The sequence below is a fragment of the Erpetoichthys calabaricus genome, chromosome 7, assembly GCF_900747795.2.
Source record: "Erpetoichthys calabaricus chromosome 7, fErpCal1.3, whole genome shotgun sequence".
NCBI classification, from domain to species: Eukaryota; Metazoa; Chordata; class Cladistia; order Polypteriformes; family Polypteridae; genus Erpetoichthys; species Erpetoichthys calabaricus.
This window is the reverse complement of record NC_041400.2, coordinates 2,521,831-2,540,727: the sequence shown is the minus strand read 5'-3', so window position 1 is coordinate 2,540,727 and position 18,897 is coordinate 2,521,831. Positions and strand designations below refer to the sequence as shown.

The 18,897-nt window shown below is 44.5% G+C and overlaps 1 protein-coding gene across 2 annotated transcripts in view; it reads right to left on the bottom strand.

Moving 5' to 3' along the window:
* Nucleotides 1-6,888: 6,888 nt before the first annotated feature.
* alpk1 (alpha-kinase 1) overlaps nt 6,889-18,897 on the bottom strand; it is a 134,962-nt gene continuing 122,953 nt past the window's right edge. For both annotated transcript variants that reach the window (XM_028805091.2, XM_028805092.2), the window contains exon 16: nt 6,889-18,813. In XM_028805091.2, coding sequence (XP_028660924.1) covers nt 18,635-18,813 — 179 coding nt within the window. In that variant the 3' untranslated portion in view covers nt 6,889-18,634. The remainder of the gene's footprint in view (nt 18,814-18,897) is intronic.

The following is an 18,897-nucleotide window of genomic DNA, read 5'->3' as shown; positions in this document are numbered from 1 at the left end:
TACGCCTTTACGTGATGTCGTGCGTGAGATCCGTGACGCTAATTCAGGACTTGGAACAGAATAACACATATTTATAGTTTAGTACAGTAGAGTAGAATATTTAGTTATTGACATATATAAACATTTAGAATATTTCTTTATTTTTTTATTCTGCCCACCATGTCCAAGTGTTAAGATGGCCGCAGCACTGGAGGTTGAAAATCACAACAGCCTCCATAGCTTAGAGCGACCAAAGAATCTTCTTAGAGCTGCCAAACCGATCGATCGGGGCAGAGCGACTTTGGTAAACGAGGGGACCAGGAGAGAACCCGCTGGTCACTTTGGCTGAGATGTGTGGAGACGGGGGAAACTTCTAGAACAGGGGGGTCCGATGGGCCACGGTGGCTGCAGGTTTTCATTCAGACCCTTTTCCTAATCAGTTTCCACTGCTGATCAACTCCTTTACCCTTCCTTTTCATGGCCCCCTTTTTGGTCTTTAAGGCTTCAATCCTCTGAGTTGAGTGAGACGAGCTGACAGACGACCACCTAAATCGGGGCCTCAGACTCCAGCCAGTTTCTTCATGAGGAGCCAATTCTTGCTGTCCATCCATCATCCAACCTGCTATATCCTAACTACAGGGTTACAGGGGTCTGCTGGAGCCAATCCCAGCCAACAACGGGCGCAAGGCAGGAAACAATCTCCAGGCAGGGTGCCAGCCCACCACAGGGCACACACACACACACCAGGGACATTTAGAACCACCAATGTACCTCACCTGCATGTCTTTGGACTGTGGGTGCAGACACAGTGAGAACATGCAAACTCCACACAGGGAGGACCTGGGAAGCGAACCCAGATGGGTCTCCTTACTGCCAGGCAGCAGCGCTACCCACCACGCCACCGTCGATTCTCGCTGTTCGTTATTTAATTCCATGACTTGTTGCTGCTCTCATTCAGCCACAGCAGACATTTACAGAACTGCTGATTTTCTAAGACCCCCGTCAAGATGTTTGGGTGACCTCGTAAATGAGCCTTACTGGGACCTCCACCTTTCTTTATTGTCAGGTGAGCTGCTTGTGTCTCCTTATTGTTTGGCTGCTAGTCTCTCGATTATAGAAAACAATCTTTGGATGAGACGTGATCTTTTGAAGAGAGACCGAGAGACACTTTCACGTCCCGCGACACGGACAAGTCCCGCCATACTTACAACCTTTGTATGAAGTCCTGTGACGCACATGCAGAGCAGGTTGGAGATAATGGAAGTAGGAAAAGTCAAAGTCTCAAAAAAAAAGATAGGAAATATCATATTAGAGTGTGAAAATGTGGGAAATGTGAATTTCCCCTTGGGATTAATAAAGTATCTATCTATCTATCATATAGTGCCTTTCACTTCGGATTCAGCGGGTTGGAAAATGGATGGATATAGTGCCTTTCACATCTATCTATCTATTTATCTTTCTATCATATAGTGCTTTTCACTTCATTCTATCATATAGTGCCTTTCACATCTATCTATCTATCTTTCTATCATATAGTGCTTTTCACTTCATTCTATCATATAGTGCCTTTCACATCTATCTATCTTTCTTTCTATCATATAGTGCTTTTCACTTCAATCTATCTATCTATCATATAGTGCCTTTCATATCTATCTATCTATCTATCTACCTATCATATAGTGCCTTTCACATCTATCTATCTATCATATAGTGCCTTTCACATCTATCTATCTTTCTATCATATAGTGCTTTTCACTTCTATCTATCTATCTATCTATCTATCTATCTATCATAAAGTGCCTTTCACATCTATCTATCATATAGTGCTTTTCACTTCATTCTATCTATCATATAGTGCCTTTCACATCTATCTATCTATCATATAGTGCTTTTCACTTCTATCTATCTATCTATCTATCATATAGTGCCTTTCATATCTATCTATCTATCAATCATATAGTGCCTTTCATATCTATCTATCTATCTATCATATAGTGCCTTTCACATCTATCTATCTTTCTTTCTATCATATAGTGCTTTTCACTTCAATCTATCTATCTATCTATCTATCTATCATATAGTGCCTTTCACATCTATCTATCTTTCTTTCTATCATATAGTGCTTTTCACTTCAATCTATCTATCATAAAGTGCCTTTCACATCTATCTATCATATAGTGCATTTCACATCTATCTATCTATCTTTCTATCATATAGTGCTTTTCACTTCTATCTATCTATCTATCTATCTATCTATCTATCTATCATAAAGTGCCTTTCACATCTATCTATCATATAGTGCCTTTCACATCTATCTATCTATCTATCTATCAATCTATCTATCATATAGTGCTTTTCACTTCAATCTATCTATCTTTCTTTCTATCATATAGTGCTTTTCACTTCAATCTATCTATCTATCATATAGTGCCTTTCACATCTATCTATCTTTCTATCATATAGTGCCTTTCACATCTATCTATCTATCTATCTATCTATCTATCATATAGTGCCTTTCACATCTATCTATCATATAGTGCTTTTCACTTCTATCTATCAATCATATAGTGCCTTTCACATCTATCTATCTATCATATAGTGCCTTTCACATCTATCTATCATATAGTGCTTTGCACATCTATCTATCTATCATATAGTGCCTTTCATATCTATCTATCATATAGTGCTTTGCACATCTATCTATCTATCTATCATATAGTGCCTTTCACATCTATCTATCATATAGTGCTTTGCACATCTATCTATCTATCATATAGTGCCTTTCATATCTATCTATCATATAGTGCTTTGCACATCTATCTATCTATCTATGTATCTATCTATCTATCATATAGTGCCTTTCATATCTATCTATCATATAGTGCTTTGCACATCTATCTATCTATCTATCTATCTATCTATCTATCTATCTATCTATCTATCTATCTTTCTTTCTATCATATAGTGCTTTTCACTTCAATCTATCTATCATATAGTGCCTTTCACATCTATCTATCTATATTAGTGCAAACAAATGGAAATGATTACTCAGTGAAATAACGGAACAGTGAAACGAGGTCACATGGTGTTTGAGGACAAAAGGGCAGCCGCTGTGCAGGCGTTTCAACGTTCGCAGCGCCGCTGGAAATGAAAGCAGCAAGCCAGCAGCTGATCGAGCAAAGAGGAGGTGAATAAAGCAAACGTCACTCGTTTCCCGTTGTCTCAGAGGGGGTTTAGGAGAAGCGACCGCGTCACCTTGCTGTGCGCTCAGACCCCCTCTTCACAACAGCGTGACACAAATGAAGCAAGCAGGGGGCGGAGCAAAAGAAACAACTAAGGGGGCGGAGTCAAGTGAATTAAAACAAAAGAAGTTCGTTAACAGGCAAAACGGCTCACTAATGAAGAGGATGATTAGAATGAAAACCTGCAGGCGCTGCGGCCCACTGGGACCGGCGTCGAACGCCCCTGACTTATTGCTAATAAGGAGCCATTAAAACACAGAATGCAGCTGTTGAAGATTAAGGGTGGGGAAAGTTAAACAAGTGAGACCCCTCAAAACGTCACTTAAGCCATAAGAGCTTCATCAGCAATCATTGACATCTCATTAAGAAACTGGGTGGGAATAAAAAGCTGCAGCCACGGCGGCCCACCAGGACCAGAGCTGGACACCCCCAGCGTGGCTGAGCTGAGAAATGAAATAAAAATCGAGCAGCAGACTGAAGGACGAGGAGGCTCCCTGTCACGGGTGGCAAACGAATCAAGTAGAAGACCCCCAGCTGGGGGTGCCATCAGCGTGGCGTCCCTCCGGGTTCAGGTTAGTCGTGTCGTTATTGCGGCTGGCGGTTTTAAATTGGGCCATCGCGCCCGTCCGTTTCATTGGATTCTTTGTGTGTTGCCCCTTTCTGGCGCTGAGGGCCGATTCTGCTTAACATCAACTTCTTGAAACCTGAATGAAGAAATCTGCCCTTTGGAAGCCTCCTTCTCCTCTTCCTCCTCCTCCTCCTCCTCTTCCTCCTCCTCCTGTTTGTTTCTCGCGGTGGTCACCTCCGCGGCCCACGCACTCCCCCTGACCTCCTTAACAGGCCCAACAAATCTGTCACCTTAATGAAGCCTCATTACTACCTTGAATGGTTCCCTTTAACATGTGAGCTCCTGACAGAAAGACAACAACAAAATCTTTACGACGCGGAGGTCCATTTATGTGTAAATAACAAAAAAAAAAAAGAAGTCAAAAGGCTGCAAGTGGCGGCCACCTCAGCACACTGAAAACGGCCAACGCGGGGAAAACAGAAAGAGAGCAACACGTTAAAACAGAAACACGACACGAACAAGAAAAGGGAAATGTGTGTTAGGCCTTCGATGAGCTCAACTTTATTAATTCAAAGGGGAAACTCGGGTGGAGACAACAGGAGGGCCATAAATATGGAAAACGCAGACTCGCAGGACAAATACGGACAATCGAGGAGTGAAACTTTACAGATATGTGTATCGTGCCTAGGAACTTTATGAATGCCCCAGGAGGAAGCATTGAATGGTCTGTGTGGACCACCAGGGGGTGTAGCAGCCACACAACCCGACACAGACTGGCAGACACAGGTGGGCACACGGGGAGCCCACAGCATATAGAGCCCACTCCTTCCTTCCTTTTCTTTTCTTTTCCTTTCCTCGTCTCATCCTAGAAAGCTTCATCTTCTCCCACCCGACTCTGGCTCCCGCTGCAGTGCCCGCTGGCTCCTTTAATCAGGCACCCTGTGGTGCCCGTTGTACCAGTTCTGGCTGCACTTCCAGAGGGTGGCGGGTGGAAGTCTTGCAATTAAGGGCTCAGGAGCTCTCTAGGCGTCCCCTGGTGGTGGCCACAGGTCCCAACAGGGTTAAGCTTCCATGCTCCAAACCCGTGGTACCACCACATTCTGCTTTGCCCTCTAGCACTTCGGGGGAGGAAATGCTCCGGAAACGCTCCTCACCCCGGGTCCATTCGACTTAGAGGTGTCCTGGCCGGGCTATATGCCAACCCTGATAACAGTGGGCAGGAAAGACCCCCACCGTGATGTATTGAGCCTGTGGCTAAAAATGCCCCATAAGAGAAAGCCAGCACCTCCTGGAGGGGATTTTTCATGATGTCATCCAAGTTGGCCACAGTCGTCTTTTCTAGCACAGCTCCCAGTGTCCCATTAGGGGGTGAATCCATGACTGATGTGGCCTGCACAACCTCAAGCCCCCCTGGTCGTTTTTGCTTGAGGCCCCCTATTGGTTTACTCTTCATCAGAAGGGTGCCTAAAAACGAGGGTCCTTGGGTGCGGACCCCAAAACACTCGACAGACTGACGACGAGCCCGGCGCTACGTCATATTGGGGGGGGGGGGGGGACAAAAATAAAAAACTGAAAAAGATTTCAAAGCATTCAGAAGTTAATTCTTATGAACACACCAGTTTAATTAAATATAATAACCGTAAATAGACACTTTATTAATACTTTAGTCCACTTTGTGTAAAATAGAAATCAGGTAGCTACAGTAGAATTTAACAATCTGTACAGCACCTTTATCTTTATATATATATACAGTGGTGTGAAAAACTATTTGCCCCCTTCCTGATTTCTTATTCTTTTGCATGTTTGTCACACAAAATGTTTCTGATCATCAAACACCTTTAACCATTAGTCAAGTATAACACAAGTAAACACAAAATGCAGTTTGTAAATGGTGGTTTTTATTATTTAGGGAGAAAAAAAAATCCAAACCTACATGGCCCTGTGTGAAAAAGTAATTGCCCCCTGAACCTAATAACTGGTTGGGCCACCCTTAGCAGCAATAACTGCAATCAAGCGTTTGCGATAACTTGCAATGAGTCTTTTACAGCGCTCTGGAGGAATTTTGGCCCACTCATCTTTGCAAAATTGTTGTAATTCAGCTTTATTTGAGGGTTTTCTAGCATGAACCGCCTTTTTAAGGTCATGCTATAGCATCTCAATTGGATTCAGGTCAGGACTTTGACTAGGCCACTCCAAAGTCTTCATTTTGTTTTTCTTCAGCCATTCAGAGGTGGATTTGCTGGTGTGTTTTGGGTCATTGTCCTGTTGCAGCACCCAAGATCGCTTCAGCTTGAGTTGACGAACAGATGGCCGGACATTCTCCTTCAGGATTTTTTGGTAGGCAGTAGAATTCATGGTTCCATCTATCACAGCAAGCCTTCCAGGTCCTGAAGCAGCAAAACAACCCCAGACCATCACACTACCACCACCATATTTTACTGTTGGTATGATGTTCTTTTTCTGAAATGCTGTGTTCCTTTTACGCCAGATGTAACGGGACATTTGCCTTCCAAAAAGTTCAACTTTTGACTCATCAGTCCTCAAGGTATTTCCCCAAAAGTCTTGGCAATCATTGAGATGTTTCTTAGCAAAATTGAGACGAGCCCTAATGTTCTTTTTGCTTAACAGTGGTTTGCATCTTGGAAATCTGCCATGCAGGCCGTTTTTGCCCAGTCTCTTTCTTATGGTGGAGTCGTGAACACTGACCTTAATTGAGGCAAGTGAGGCCTGCAGTTCTTTAGACGTTGTCCTGGGGTCTTTTGTGACCTCTCGGATGAGTCGTCTCTGCGCTCTTGGGGTAATTTTGGTCGGCCGGCCACTCCTGGGAAGGTTCACCACTGTTCCATGTTTTTGCCATTTGTGGATAATGGCTCTCACTGTGGTTCGCTGGAGTCCCAAAGCTTTAGAAATGGCTTTATAACCTTTACCAGACTGATAGATCTCAATTACTTCTGTTCTCATTTGTTCCTGAATTTCTTTGGATCTTGGCATGATGTCTAGCTTTTGAGGTGCTTTTGGTCTACTTCTCTGTGTCAGGCAGCTCCTATTTAAGTGATTTCTTGATTGAAACAGGTGTGGCAGTAATCAGGCCTGGGGGTGGCTACGGAAATTGAACTCGGGTGTGATACACCACAGTTAGGTTATTTTTTTAACAAGGGGGCAATTACTTTTTCACACAGGGCCATGTAGGTTTGGATTTTTTTTCTCCCTAAATAATAAAAACCACCATTTAAAAACTGCATTTTGTGTTTACTTGTGTTATATTTGACTAATGGTTAAATGTGTTTGATGATCAGAAACATTTTGTGTGACAAACATGCAAAAGAATAAGAAATCAGGAAGGGGGCAAATAGTTTTTCACACCACTGTATATATAAAATCCCTATGTGCGTCCAGGTGTCCGTGTGTGGGTGTCTTCTGGTGAAGTGCGCATGCGCGGGTCACGGTGCTATGCGCGATATTACTGTCAGAGAAAGTTAGAGGCGTTTTACGGAAATACAAACCAGTATTACTGCGAGAGGAAATTAAAGGTACACAATACAGTGACGCATATTACAGCCACATACAAGCCAGTATTACTGTCAGAGGAGATTAAAGGCATATTACCGACGCGCGCGCCTGTATTACCACCAGAGAAAATTAAAGGTATATTAGGGACGTACAAGACGGTATCCTTCAATAAGGGCGCGCACAAAAAGGCGAGCCTCAAAAGGGCGCAGCGAATAAAGATCTGCACCTTTGTTGCTCTTCACATATTCCAGAGCCATTTCAACTAAATTATCTACGCGCCCTTATTGAATAGAGTCGTACAAGACAGTATTAGTGTCACAGAAAATGAAAGACACACAATACACGGCGGCAGCCCACGAAGAACGGTCAGCTCAGCAAGTAAACATCAACAAAAGAAAGGCTGAAAGAAAGAAAAATACGACCAACAAAAAGAATGAGGTCAAAGTCCCTTGCCATTTAATACAGACTGTTCCTACTAATGTTTATGCACTACTGTTCTAGCGCCCGTTATTGTAACGGGCTAAATGACTAGTCTTATAATAACATGCAACTAATAAGGAAAATGGTGTAATAACTAATAGTAAAAAATGAGGGAAAAAATGTAAAATATTCCTTAACTAATGGAACAAAAGGAAGGTGAATTTCCAGTTGAGTGGAAGCAATGAAAGGAAAAAAACCAACAAAACAAAGTGAGTGAGAAGTGCGAGCGAAAGGCGCGGAGATCCGCGAGACAATCGGCACCACAGCTTCTGCCATTCTGCGTGAAATCAAAGCTTTAAGGCTGGCAATTGACTTCAAACAAGAGGTGCGTGAGGATAGGAAACGATCACAAGTGCGAGTGACAGGGCGATGACGAATATGAGGAGCGCCGAACTCCCCAGCGAGGTCACCGACAAGGAGCAGCCACCAAGAGGGGTTCATGGGAAAACGGGGCCAGCTGACAGAAGTGGCGGCAGGAGAGCACAGTGGGCCCGCGGCCTCGCTGACGGCGCCTTTACTGCCCTCTCACTTCACAGAGATTGGACAACAAAACACAATCTGCAACGGAACTCGGCGCAACGCGTGTGTCAGGGAAAACAAAATGCTGCTCTAAAAAGACAACAAAAAAAAAAAAGAAAAAAGAAAACTCAGGCTGCCATTGTCATCGAGACCTCGGCGGAATTGTCTGTTTGACAGCCGTGCTGGATCAGGTGGCCACGAGACAAAGCTCTGTTCTGATCAAAGTTTCACTCGACTTCTGCGTCTCGCAGCCCACTCACCCTGTGATCCTTGCCAGCTGCAGCCTGGGGTTTAAACCGTTGACTTCAATTTAGGCAAATCGGCAGAAAGGTGTGCACAATGAGGGTCACACCGGGCAGAAAAGAAATGAAAAAACACAAAAGGACTGAAGAAGAAAGACGTGGCTACAAAAGGAAAAACAGACACGTTACTCATCGATGAGCCTCTCTGCACGTGCTGCTATGTCCGTCCACATTTATACTTGTGTATTAATAGAGGGTCACCGTTGTCACATGTGCCGAGCACAATATGGTAACTGGCCTGCAAAACGTCACCACTCTTCAGCACGGAGATTAGTGTTAGAGAAACGTGAAACACCCTCCATAATGGACAGAGGGAAAGGTGCTATATAATAGGGTCTTTATTGTCAGATGTAGAGAGGGCACAGTCACATTCTTACTCGCTTGTGCTAGTCAACATCAGATTAGATTAGATACATTGTATCAGTCCCAAGAGAAAATGTAGACACATACAGCAGCAAAAACATAAAGAAACAAACAAAGATGAAGGAAAAATAATATCAATCAATCAATTGATCCACTGTAATAAAAGGATATGTGTCTGTGTATCCTTCTATGTCTTTGTCACCCCAACAGATGGTGCATAACAAACACTTGTTGTAATAAAGTGCACTGAATCTCTCATTCCAACAGATGGCGCATAAGAAACACTTGTAATAAAGTGCATTGAATTTCTCATTCTAACAGATGGCGCAAAACAAACACTTGTTGTAATAAAGTGCACTGAATTTGAAATTCCAACATATGGCGCATAACAAACACATTTTGTAATAAAGTGCACTTAATTTGTAATTCCAAATGATGGCGCATAACGAACACTTGTAATAAAGTGCACTTAATTTGTCATTCCAACTGATGGCGCATAACAAACACTTGTAATAAAGTGCACTGAATTTTTCATTCCAACAGATGGCGCATTACAAACGCTTGTTGTAATAAAGTGCACTGAATTTGTCATTCCAACAGATGGCACATAACAAACACTTGTTGTAATAAAGTGCACTGAATTTGTCATTCCAACAGATGGCGCATAACAAACACTTGTAATAAAGTGCACTGAAGTTGTCATTCCAACAGATGGCGCATAACAAACACTTGTTGTAATAAAGTGCACTGAATTTGTCATTCCAACAGATGGCGCATAACAAACACTTGTAATAAAGTGCACTGAAGTTGTCATTCCAACAGATGGCGCATAACAAACACTTGTTGTAATAAAGTGCACTGAATTTGTCATTCCAACAGATGGCGCATAACAAACACTTGTTGTAATAAAGTGCATTGAATTTGTCATTCCAACAGATGGCGCATAACAAACACTTGTAATAAAGTGCACTGAAGTTGTCATTCCAACAGATGGCGCATAACAAACACTTGTTGTAATAAAGTGCACTGAATTTGTCATTCCAACAGATGGCGCATAACAAACACTTGTTGTAATAAAGTGCATTGAATTTGTCATTCCAACAGATGGTGCATAACAAACACTTGTAATAAAGTGCACTGAATTTGTCATTCCAACTGATGGCGCATAACAAACACTTGTAATAAAGTGCATTGAATTTGTCATACCAACAGATGGTGCATATCAAACATCCATCCATCCAAAACACTTGTTGTAATAAAGTGCACTGAATTTGTCATTCCAACAGATGGCGCACCAATAAAAAACATCAACACTTACGAATCCCATATCAAATGGTGTATAATAGAGACCCATGCATTGCATTTGTCATTGTCATAGACAGTGCGTCACAAACATTAGCACTGCTCTTACAAATCCCATAGCCAATAATATTCACCTGTAGAGCCCCAGCACCACATGTCACTGATATTCTACACCAGTTGCTTCATGGTGGGAACTACATCACCACACGTCTATACTACATGATAAAGACACCAACCCGTAACCTTAGTGTCCACCATGAAACTGCTGGTGTAGAACTGCGGTAACGTGTGGTGCTGGGGCTCTGCAGCTGAATGCTTCTATTCAATACCTAACAGAATATAACAGAGACATATGCATTATGTTTATCATTCCAACAGATGGCACATCACATACATTTGTAGTAATGCACTTTATTACTACAAATGTTTGGGGCGCAGCATCTGTTGGAATGCCAGATGCAATGCATTTTATTAATACTTGATTTGCAAAATACTTTCCAATATTGTAGAAGGGTGCACTGCACATGTTAACACTGAAGTCTGTGTGGGATATTTAGATCTGAACCGGTCTTAGATATGGTTATATGTTGAAATGGCAAATGCAATGCATAGGTCTCTGTTATATGCCTTTTGGAATGGGATTTGTGAAAACAGTGTTAAGGTTTGTGATGTGCCATCTGTTGGAATGACAAATAAAATGCATTTTATTACTTTGAGTATCTGTGATGTGCCATCTGTTCAAATGACAGAGACACAGCAACTGGACGGACACACAGAGACGTATCCTTTTATGAAGGTGGGTAACATTCCCAATGTGACATTCGTGGTAGATACGCTGCTGTTGTACACATCTGCACACACCTTGTACATGTTTAGTATACCACATACAGTAGACGAGTGACTTCCTGAGCGACAACACATCATTTGCTGTCAGAGCATTAATTACACATTCAGTAACAATTATACGTTATGGACAAAGCCCCCCGACGGTGTCCGTCCCCACACATACAGCATCGCCGTTTGAGGTGTGTGTGTGTTCTAGAGATACAAATGGGGAAGGCCACTCATAAAAGAGGCAGATTTCTATTGCAGTAATGTACGAGATTTACCATTTCAGGAGCAGGTTATTATTTCAGAGGTGGCTCAGAGGCTAAGGGTCTGCGCCGGTGTCCGGACGCTTGCTGGTTCAAATCCCCGTTCCTGCCAAAGGGGGGTCCTACTCTGCTGGGCCCTTGAGTGAGGCCCTTAACCAGGGGCACCGTACAATGGCTGACCCTGCACTCTGACACCAAAGTGTTGACGCAAACTAACAAATTCCATCCAACCATCCATTATCCAACCCGCTATATCCTATCTACAGGGGGTCTGCTGGAGCCAATCCCAGCCAACACAGGGCGCAAGGCAGGAAACAAACCCCGGGCAGGGCGCCAGCCCACCGCAGCTAACAAATTCCTAATACAAGAAATTGCATAAGGCGAAATAAAGAACAAAAAAAAAAAGTGAGCTATTACAATCAAAATATGGTAAATAAATACTTTTAAGTGAATATAACAAAACAAATGTAACTGCCAAGGTGCAAATCCAAAAATATGAATGAGAGAAGTTCAGGTCTAAGTAGTCTAACGGGGCAGCGCCCATGTGCCTAAAGTCTTGGAGTCAGGGTGTAATGACTGGTCAGGAGATGGATGCCCGCTTGAACAGGCGTTTCCTTCTTCAGTGCCAAGGCAGGCCAGCAAGGCTTATAACAAACCATACCACCCGCATGTGTCGGGCAGATAATGTGTGCAAACGTGTATGCCAGCCTCGAGCCCATTTGTGCCCACTATCTGTGCGGGTGCTGTACCTTTGTTCATGACGTTGGCACTTGTGTTAGTGTTGTGTAAAGCCTGGCGCCGCTTACCCAGAGTTTAGCCGTTTCTCACTCACCCGTACTTCACTTTTGTTTTAAAACGCTGCCAGTTTTAACTTTGCCATCTTTGATTCCCGGTCCTTGACTGAATGCACCAGCACTTATAAAAATAGATTTTTATTTATTTAAATTTTTTTTTTGTAACTAAAGTAAAACCTGCTGATCCAATGCAGCAGTCAGCGCTGGAAGTGGCCGCTGTGTAGATGATGGCATTAAGAGCTTACAGCCAATATTATGTAATGTTCTGGAGCGGACAAATGGAAGCGGTCACGTCTGACTTGAATACAAAGACATAACAGCAGACAGGCGTATTATTCCCATCAGAGCTGCCCATGAAACCATGTTAGCGACAATAGCGGGGAGGATTTTCTCTTGCGCCGCTTAAATCTGAAAGTGAAAACGGCGGTCGTGTCACGTGCGCGCTCCAGTGGGGTGCAAATTGTGCCGATTGTCCACGTACACTGGGATGATCGACAGGGTGTGCAATGGGATTGAGGCTCAAACTGATGGTTCATTTCAGTTCACCTGGCAGAAATGGAACAGTCAAATCTCCGCAAGCCATCACGGTGGAATGGATTATTCACACTAGTCATCGATCCCTGAATACGTCTCTTTCCATGCAGCTGCAAGGCACAGCGGCGCCATAGAGTCCTGCGCAGCCCGCCGAGCACTCGGGCCTGTGTGAGCGCTTCTGCTTCAGGGCGGCCGTATTGTTAAAAGTATACGATCGGGATCTCCTGAACAATTCATAATCAGAATAATCGCACTCGCCAAGCCGGGGGGCACAAAGAAACGAAAATCCCTGGGACCATTAAATCCGTTAATTCCAAAAAAGAAATTCCGCATGACGATTTTTGCCAGTTTTGACGGGCCTGGGGGAGAGTGAGGGGGCTTTTTTTTTTCCCCGGCTATGAAAGTCAGCGAACGCTTTGTTCAAATAAGCATTGTGTTCAAAAAATACTTCATACATCTGACAGTCAAGCTTATTTATCAGAACGTTTATACACAACGTTGACGAGAAAAGGAGGCCCCTCGCTGTCAAAAAGAGCGCAGTTCTGAAAGGCCGTCGCCCGCTCAGCCAATCGGCCCTTTTTTGTTTTAATATAAATATAGGAGCGAGCAGCCATGACAGGTAGGAAGGCTCACCGCAGGTTCCGTTTACGCCGCATATCCATGTTGTGCTCGGGCAGACCCTTAAACAAGCGGCCCATTAAGGAGGCCTGTCATGGCGGAGACCAGCAGCTGCAAGAGTGAGGAGTCGTGGGAAAAACAATGTTTGATTGTGCTCTTCATATAAACTGCGTCTGTACATACAGGTGATGCAATTGAAGGAAAGAAAGAACAATGAAATTGAACAATTCATTCAATAAAACATACAATGATGTGCCACTTCTGCCCCTCATCTCCGATGCCTGGGGTTGCCCCCTCAAGTGGCCGTTTCTCATGCCCGTCTAATGGCCTCTGACGCCAGAAGGTTTTTCTTCTTTTTCTACACCCGAGGGTGCACAGATTCAGATCTTTGACTTGGCCATTCCAGAACCTTCCATCTCTTTCCTTTCCAGCCATTCCTTGGTGGCTCTCCTGGTATGTTTAGGATTATGACCACCTTTGCCAAGGCTCATATTCAGTTGGGCCTCAGAGCGTCTCACACCGTCTTCATTGTATCAGAGGGTAACCTGAGGAATTCCTGATGGATTCAGTGATGATGAGCTGCCCAGGCCCTGATGCAGCAGAGCGACTGACCCCAAACCCTGACATGTTCACTGCCACCGCCGCCATGCTTAACAGCTGGTATCAAGTCCTTTTGGCCAAACTGTGTCTTCTGATACCATGACCAGCTAATTCTACCTTGGCCTTGTCTGTCCAGAGTCCTGGTCTTCATGGTGAAGTTGCGATCACGTCAAGGAGTGCAGTTGTGAGTGTTCGGGATTCGGTTTGGTTTGAGGTGAACGGCGCGTTAGGATTGAAAGGAAAGCTCACGTTTTACTGAAGGTACCCAAAACCCCAAAATGCCAGGACCGTTTTTCGCTACTTTTCCAGTGCCAGTATACCCCATAACTCTAATACTCAGCCAGTTCAACATTCTCACAACCAGATTAATCCAGTTACGGGGCCGCAGCCAATCCTGACACCGGAGGGGATTTAGAATAACCAATCGCCTCAGGTCTTATCGGTAAGAGAAAAACATGCGGACACAGAGAGAACATGCAGGTGCCACCCCAAGCCAGGAGGCCGCATCCACAAAGCTGTGCCACAATGCCACCCTCAGTCACACTTAGTTTCACAAAGCAGTTGAAAATACAGAGAGACAAAAAAACAGCAACGTCAATTCAGCATGGGATGAATCCCAGAGTCCACCGACTGGCAAACTAAAGGAAGTAAATGGAGCGGAGAGCGGAGCTCCACGTAAAGACAAGTGGGCAGCGTGTGCTGAGCTTTAATGGACTCCCATTGCAAGACACCTCATGCCTTCATTTTAATAAATAAATCACTCTGGTGTGGCGCCTCATAGTTCTGGATTATTACAGTCCATAGGTAGACAACAGAAACTCATTAGATAGATAGATAGATAGATAGATAGATAGATAGATAGATAGATAGATAGATAGATAGATAGATAGATAGATAGATAGGTTAAAGGCACTATATAATAGATAGATAGATAGATAGATAGATAGATAGATAGATAGATAGATAGATAGATAGAAAGGCACTATATAATAGATAGATAGATAGATAGATAGATAGATAGATAGCTAGATAGATAGATAGATAGATAGATAGATAGATACTTTATTAATTCACATACTCCAGCAGTAGCATACTGATAATAAACAATATTAAATTAAAGAGTGATAACAATGCAGGTATAACAGACAATAACTTTGAATAATGTTAACGTTTACCCCCCGGGTGGAATTGAAGAGTCACATAGTGTGATGGGGGACCGATCTCCTCAGTCTGTCGCTGAAGCTGCTCCTCTGTCTGGAGATGATCCTGTTCAGTGGATGCAGTGGATTCTCCATCATTGACAGGAGTCTGCTCAGCGCCCGTCGCTCTGCCACAGATGTCAAACTGTCCAGCTCCATTCCAAAAATAGAGCCTGCCTTCCTCACCAGTTTGTCCAGGCGTGAGGCGTCTTTCTTCTTTATGCTGCCTCCCCAGCACACCACTTTGTAGAAGAGGGCGCTCGCCACAACCATCTGATAGAACATCTGCAGCATCTTATTGCAGATGTTGAATGATGCCAGTCTTCTAATGAAGTATAGTCGGCTCTGTCCTTTCTTACACAGATCATCAGTATTGGCAGTCCAGTCTAATTTATCATCCAGCTGCACTCCCAGATATTTATAGGTCTGCACCATCTGCACACAGTCACCTCTGATGATCACGGGGTCCATGAGGGGCCTGGGCCTCCTAAAATCCACCACCAGCTCCTTGGTTTTGCTGGTGTTCAGGTGTAGGTGGTTTGAGTCGCACCATTTAACAAAGTCCTTGATGAGGTTCCTATACTCCTCCTCCTGCCCACTCCTGATGCAGCCCACCATTGCAGTGTCATCAGCGAACTTTTGCATGTGGCAGGACTCTGAGTTGTATTGGAAGTCTGATGGCTGAACAGGACCAGAGAAAGTACAGTCCCTTGTGGCGCTCCTGTGCTGCTGACCACAATGTCAGATCTGCAGTTCCCAAGACGCACATACTGAGGTCTGTCTGTAAGATAGTCCACGATCCATGCCACCAGGTATGAATCTACTCCCATCTCTGTCAGCTTGTCCCTAAGGAGCAGAGGTTGGATGGTGTTGAAGGTGCTAGAGAAGTCCAGTAATATAATTCTTACAGCACCACTGCCTCTGTCCAAGTGAGAGAGGGATTGGTGTAGCATGTAGATGATGGCATCCTCCGCTCCCACCTTCTCCTGGTATGTGAACTGCAGAGGATCGAGGGCGTGTTGAACCTGTGGCCTCAGGTGCTGAAGCAGCAGCCGCTCCATGGTCTTCATCACATGTGACGTCAGAGCGACAGGCCGGAAGTCGTTCAGCTCACTAGGACGTGATATCTTTGGGACGGGGGTTATTATGACATTATGACGACACACAGAACACGATTACGTTACCAGCAAAAACGACATCCACTTCAGCTGAGAGACACGTGGCGGTCAACAAGAGAGTTCTGGTAAATGGACCTGAACCTAAAAAGCAAACTCTTAACATTCTCTAACTGGCTTGATCCAGTTCAGGGGTGGGTGGGGCCTATCCCAGCGGCATCAGAGCCATCACCTGACACACGCGTTCATCTAGGCCGTGTCCGCACTGCCACGTGGTCATTTAAACACGCAGACATTCGTCACCATTTTAGCCTTTCGTCCATTCAACCTCTGCATTTTTAACCCCCAAAAACGACTTTTGAAAATGCTCTCTGGCACCGTATACAGCCCTGTGGCGCATTCGGACAAAGTCTGATCGCATCCACCCCTGTGGTCCCGTAGTTCAGAAATCCCGATCTTAGAATGGGACATAATGAGCGCAGTCGGAAGTGGTGAACACGCCAGCTTCCTGCACACAACACGTGCCTCTCATGTCTCTGTACTTTCTATCGTTATTGTGTTAAGGTGAACTTTCCCTACTTACACATAAGAAGTGTACGCTATAACAGTGCCTGCTTCGACTCGTATCACGTATCGCGTGGCTCTGGAGTGCTGTGGCGTTATGTCTGCATGTGGTCAAAACGGGAACACTGCAGGACCCCATATTGCTGTGTTAAGTAATAAAGAGCTCCAGATTTCCCCTTGTGGTCAAATAAAGTTCTATCAATCCATTGTAAGTGCCAAGCAGGATTATCTGGCATTCTGGCAAAGGATGTGTGTGGGATCCTTACCCGGATGGGAGGACAAGATAAGGGAGCAGATGGGGAAAGCTCCTAAAATTTGTATATTTTCATCCCCATCCACTAGATGGCAGCATCCCAGGAACACAGTCACCATGTGGGGCATGATGGGAGTTGTAGTGCAGAGAGTCAGCCCTGCTGTGTCCCATGGGAGCTGCCAGTGGGCACTAGAGGGATTCACGATCCCTACTTTTCAGGAATTCCACCTGACCCAGAAGTGCTTCCCTAAGGGCTATGGAAGTACTTCCGGGTCAAAACATAAAAGGATGCTGGGAGGAAGGAAGACAACACTCACTGGAGGGAGGTGGACAGAGAGAAAGAGAGAAGAGATGGAACGAGGAAAGGAAAGGAAGACGACAATCGTGCATACATGTGCTTCAGTGGCCGGGAAGAAACCTGCTGTGTAATAAACCCCTCTGTTTTGAACCTGTGACTGGCTCTGTGCCAGCTGTTTCCAGGGGTTTGGGGCTCAGTGGTGCCCCCTATCTGTCACATTATCTAAAGAACTGTATATAATATGGCGTATGCACAACGTCCTATTTCACAGAACATACGATGGATGTTAAGCGACGCATACACATATGTCTGAAAACGCCGACTTGGCATCGCAGCGCAGATCGGTAGGAGACATATGGCTTTGAAAACGCCAACTCTAATCGCGCTCTGCTCGATTTGTGAGGATTACTTGGCTCTTCCCTGATTGGTCCTCCCCTTCATGTACTCAGCGTAAGGGTGAGGACATCAGCGGAAGTTAAGGGGAAGAGCACTTGGGACCAAAGCCAGGAAGCTCTCCTTCACGCAGACAGTTGTGGGACTCCAAGATGTGGAGCTGAAGTAGAAACCTTCCAGAAGGATCTGGGTGAGATATGAGGGGCCACTTAGCTAAACACACGAGTGACAAATGGACTGAGTGGCTTCTGTTCCAACATGGCGGAGGCTTTCTGTGCTGCTTGTTGCGTTGTCTGCCTGAGTCCATCCACCGTAAATCGTGTTTTGTACAGTTTGACCGCTGTGTACACGTCCAAAAGGCAAAATAATTTACCAGTCACTACAGTTTTATGATAAATCCTGTGGCTGGTGGCGTAGCCCTCCCCTTTTAAGGGGGGCACTTGGCATGCCAAGTGTAGGCCAACAACTACATGATGTGTGTTTAGTGGGGGCACGATGTGAAAATGCCAGTATGGATGGAGACTGTCTTAGTGTGGACATGCTGTGCAGCCTTGGCATCACCTCACACACGTCTTTGGGGACTTGAGAGGTAAGAACACTCAGACACATGGAGAACACGCAAACCTCGAATGGACGACGACCAGCTGCAGGATCTGAACTCGGGATGCTGGATGTCATTTTAAGGCAAGGTGCCCTCTAAAAGCCGAGTTCCTGCTCCATACAAAACTTAAGTTTTAATACAAATACAGTAAAAAAAAATGTTAAAAAAACCCTGAGAGGACCACCACCAGAGTTAAGGCCCAGCCGTGTTGGCAGTGCCTGAAAAGTACAGTAAGAAACAAACGATAAGACGACACAAGCATTTCTGTAACGGAGAATGTCCTCACCACCATCGGGCCATATGGCACTACCGGACTTGTTTCAAAGAAAGCATTTTACAGATTTCGTTGCATTCTGGTCCATGTTGGTATTTGAGGAAACAGTCGATACCATGCCTCCCAGACGACGACGGCTTTGGCCAACAAATCGAATGAATCTGTGGATCCGTCAGGTATAGCAGGCCTTTGCCATTTCCGGTGATCCAGCCTAATAATAATTAAAAAATTAATAAAAAAAAAACAGTTAAAGGCAACACTTCAAACCCAGGACCCCCAATCTGAACACTTCAGA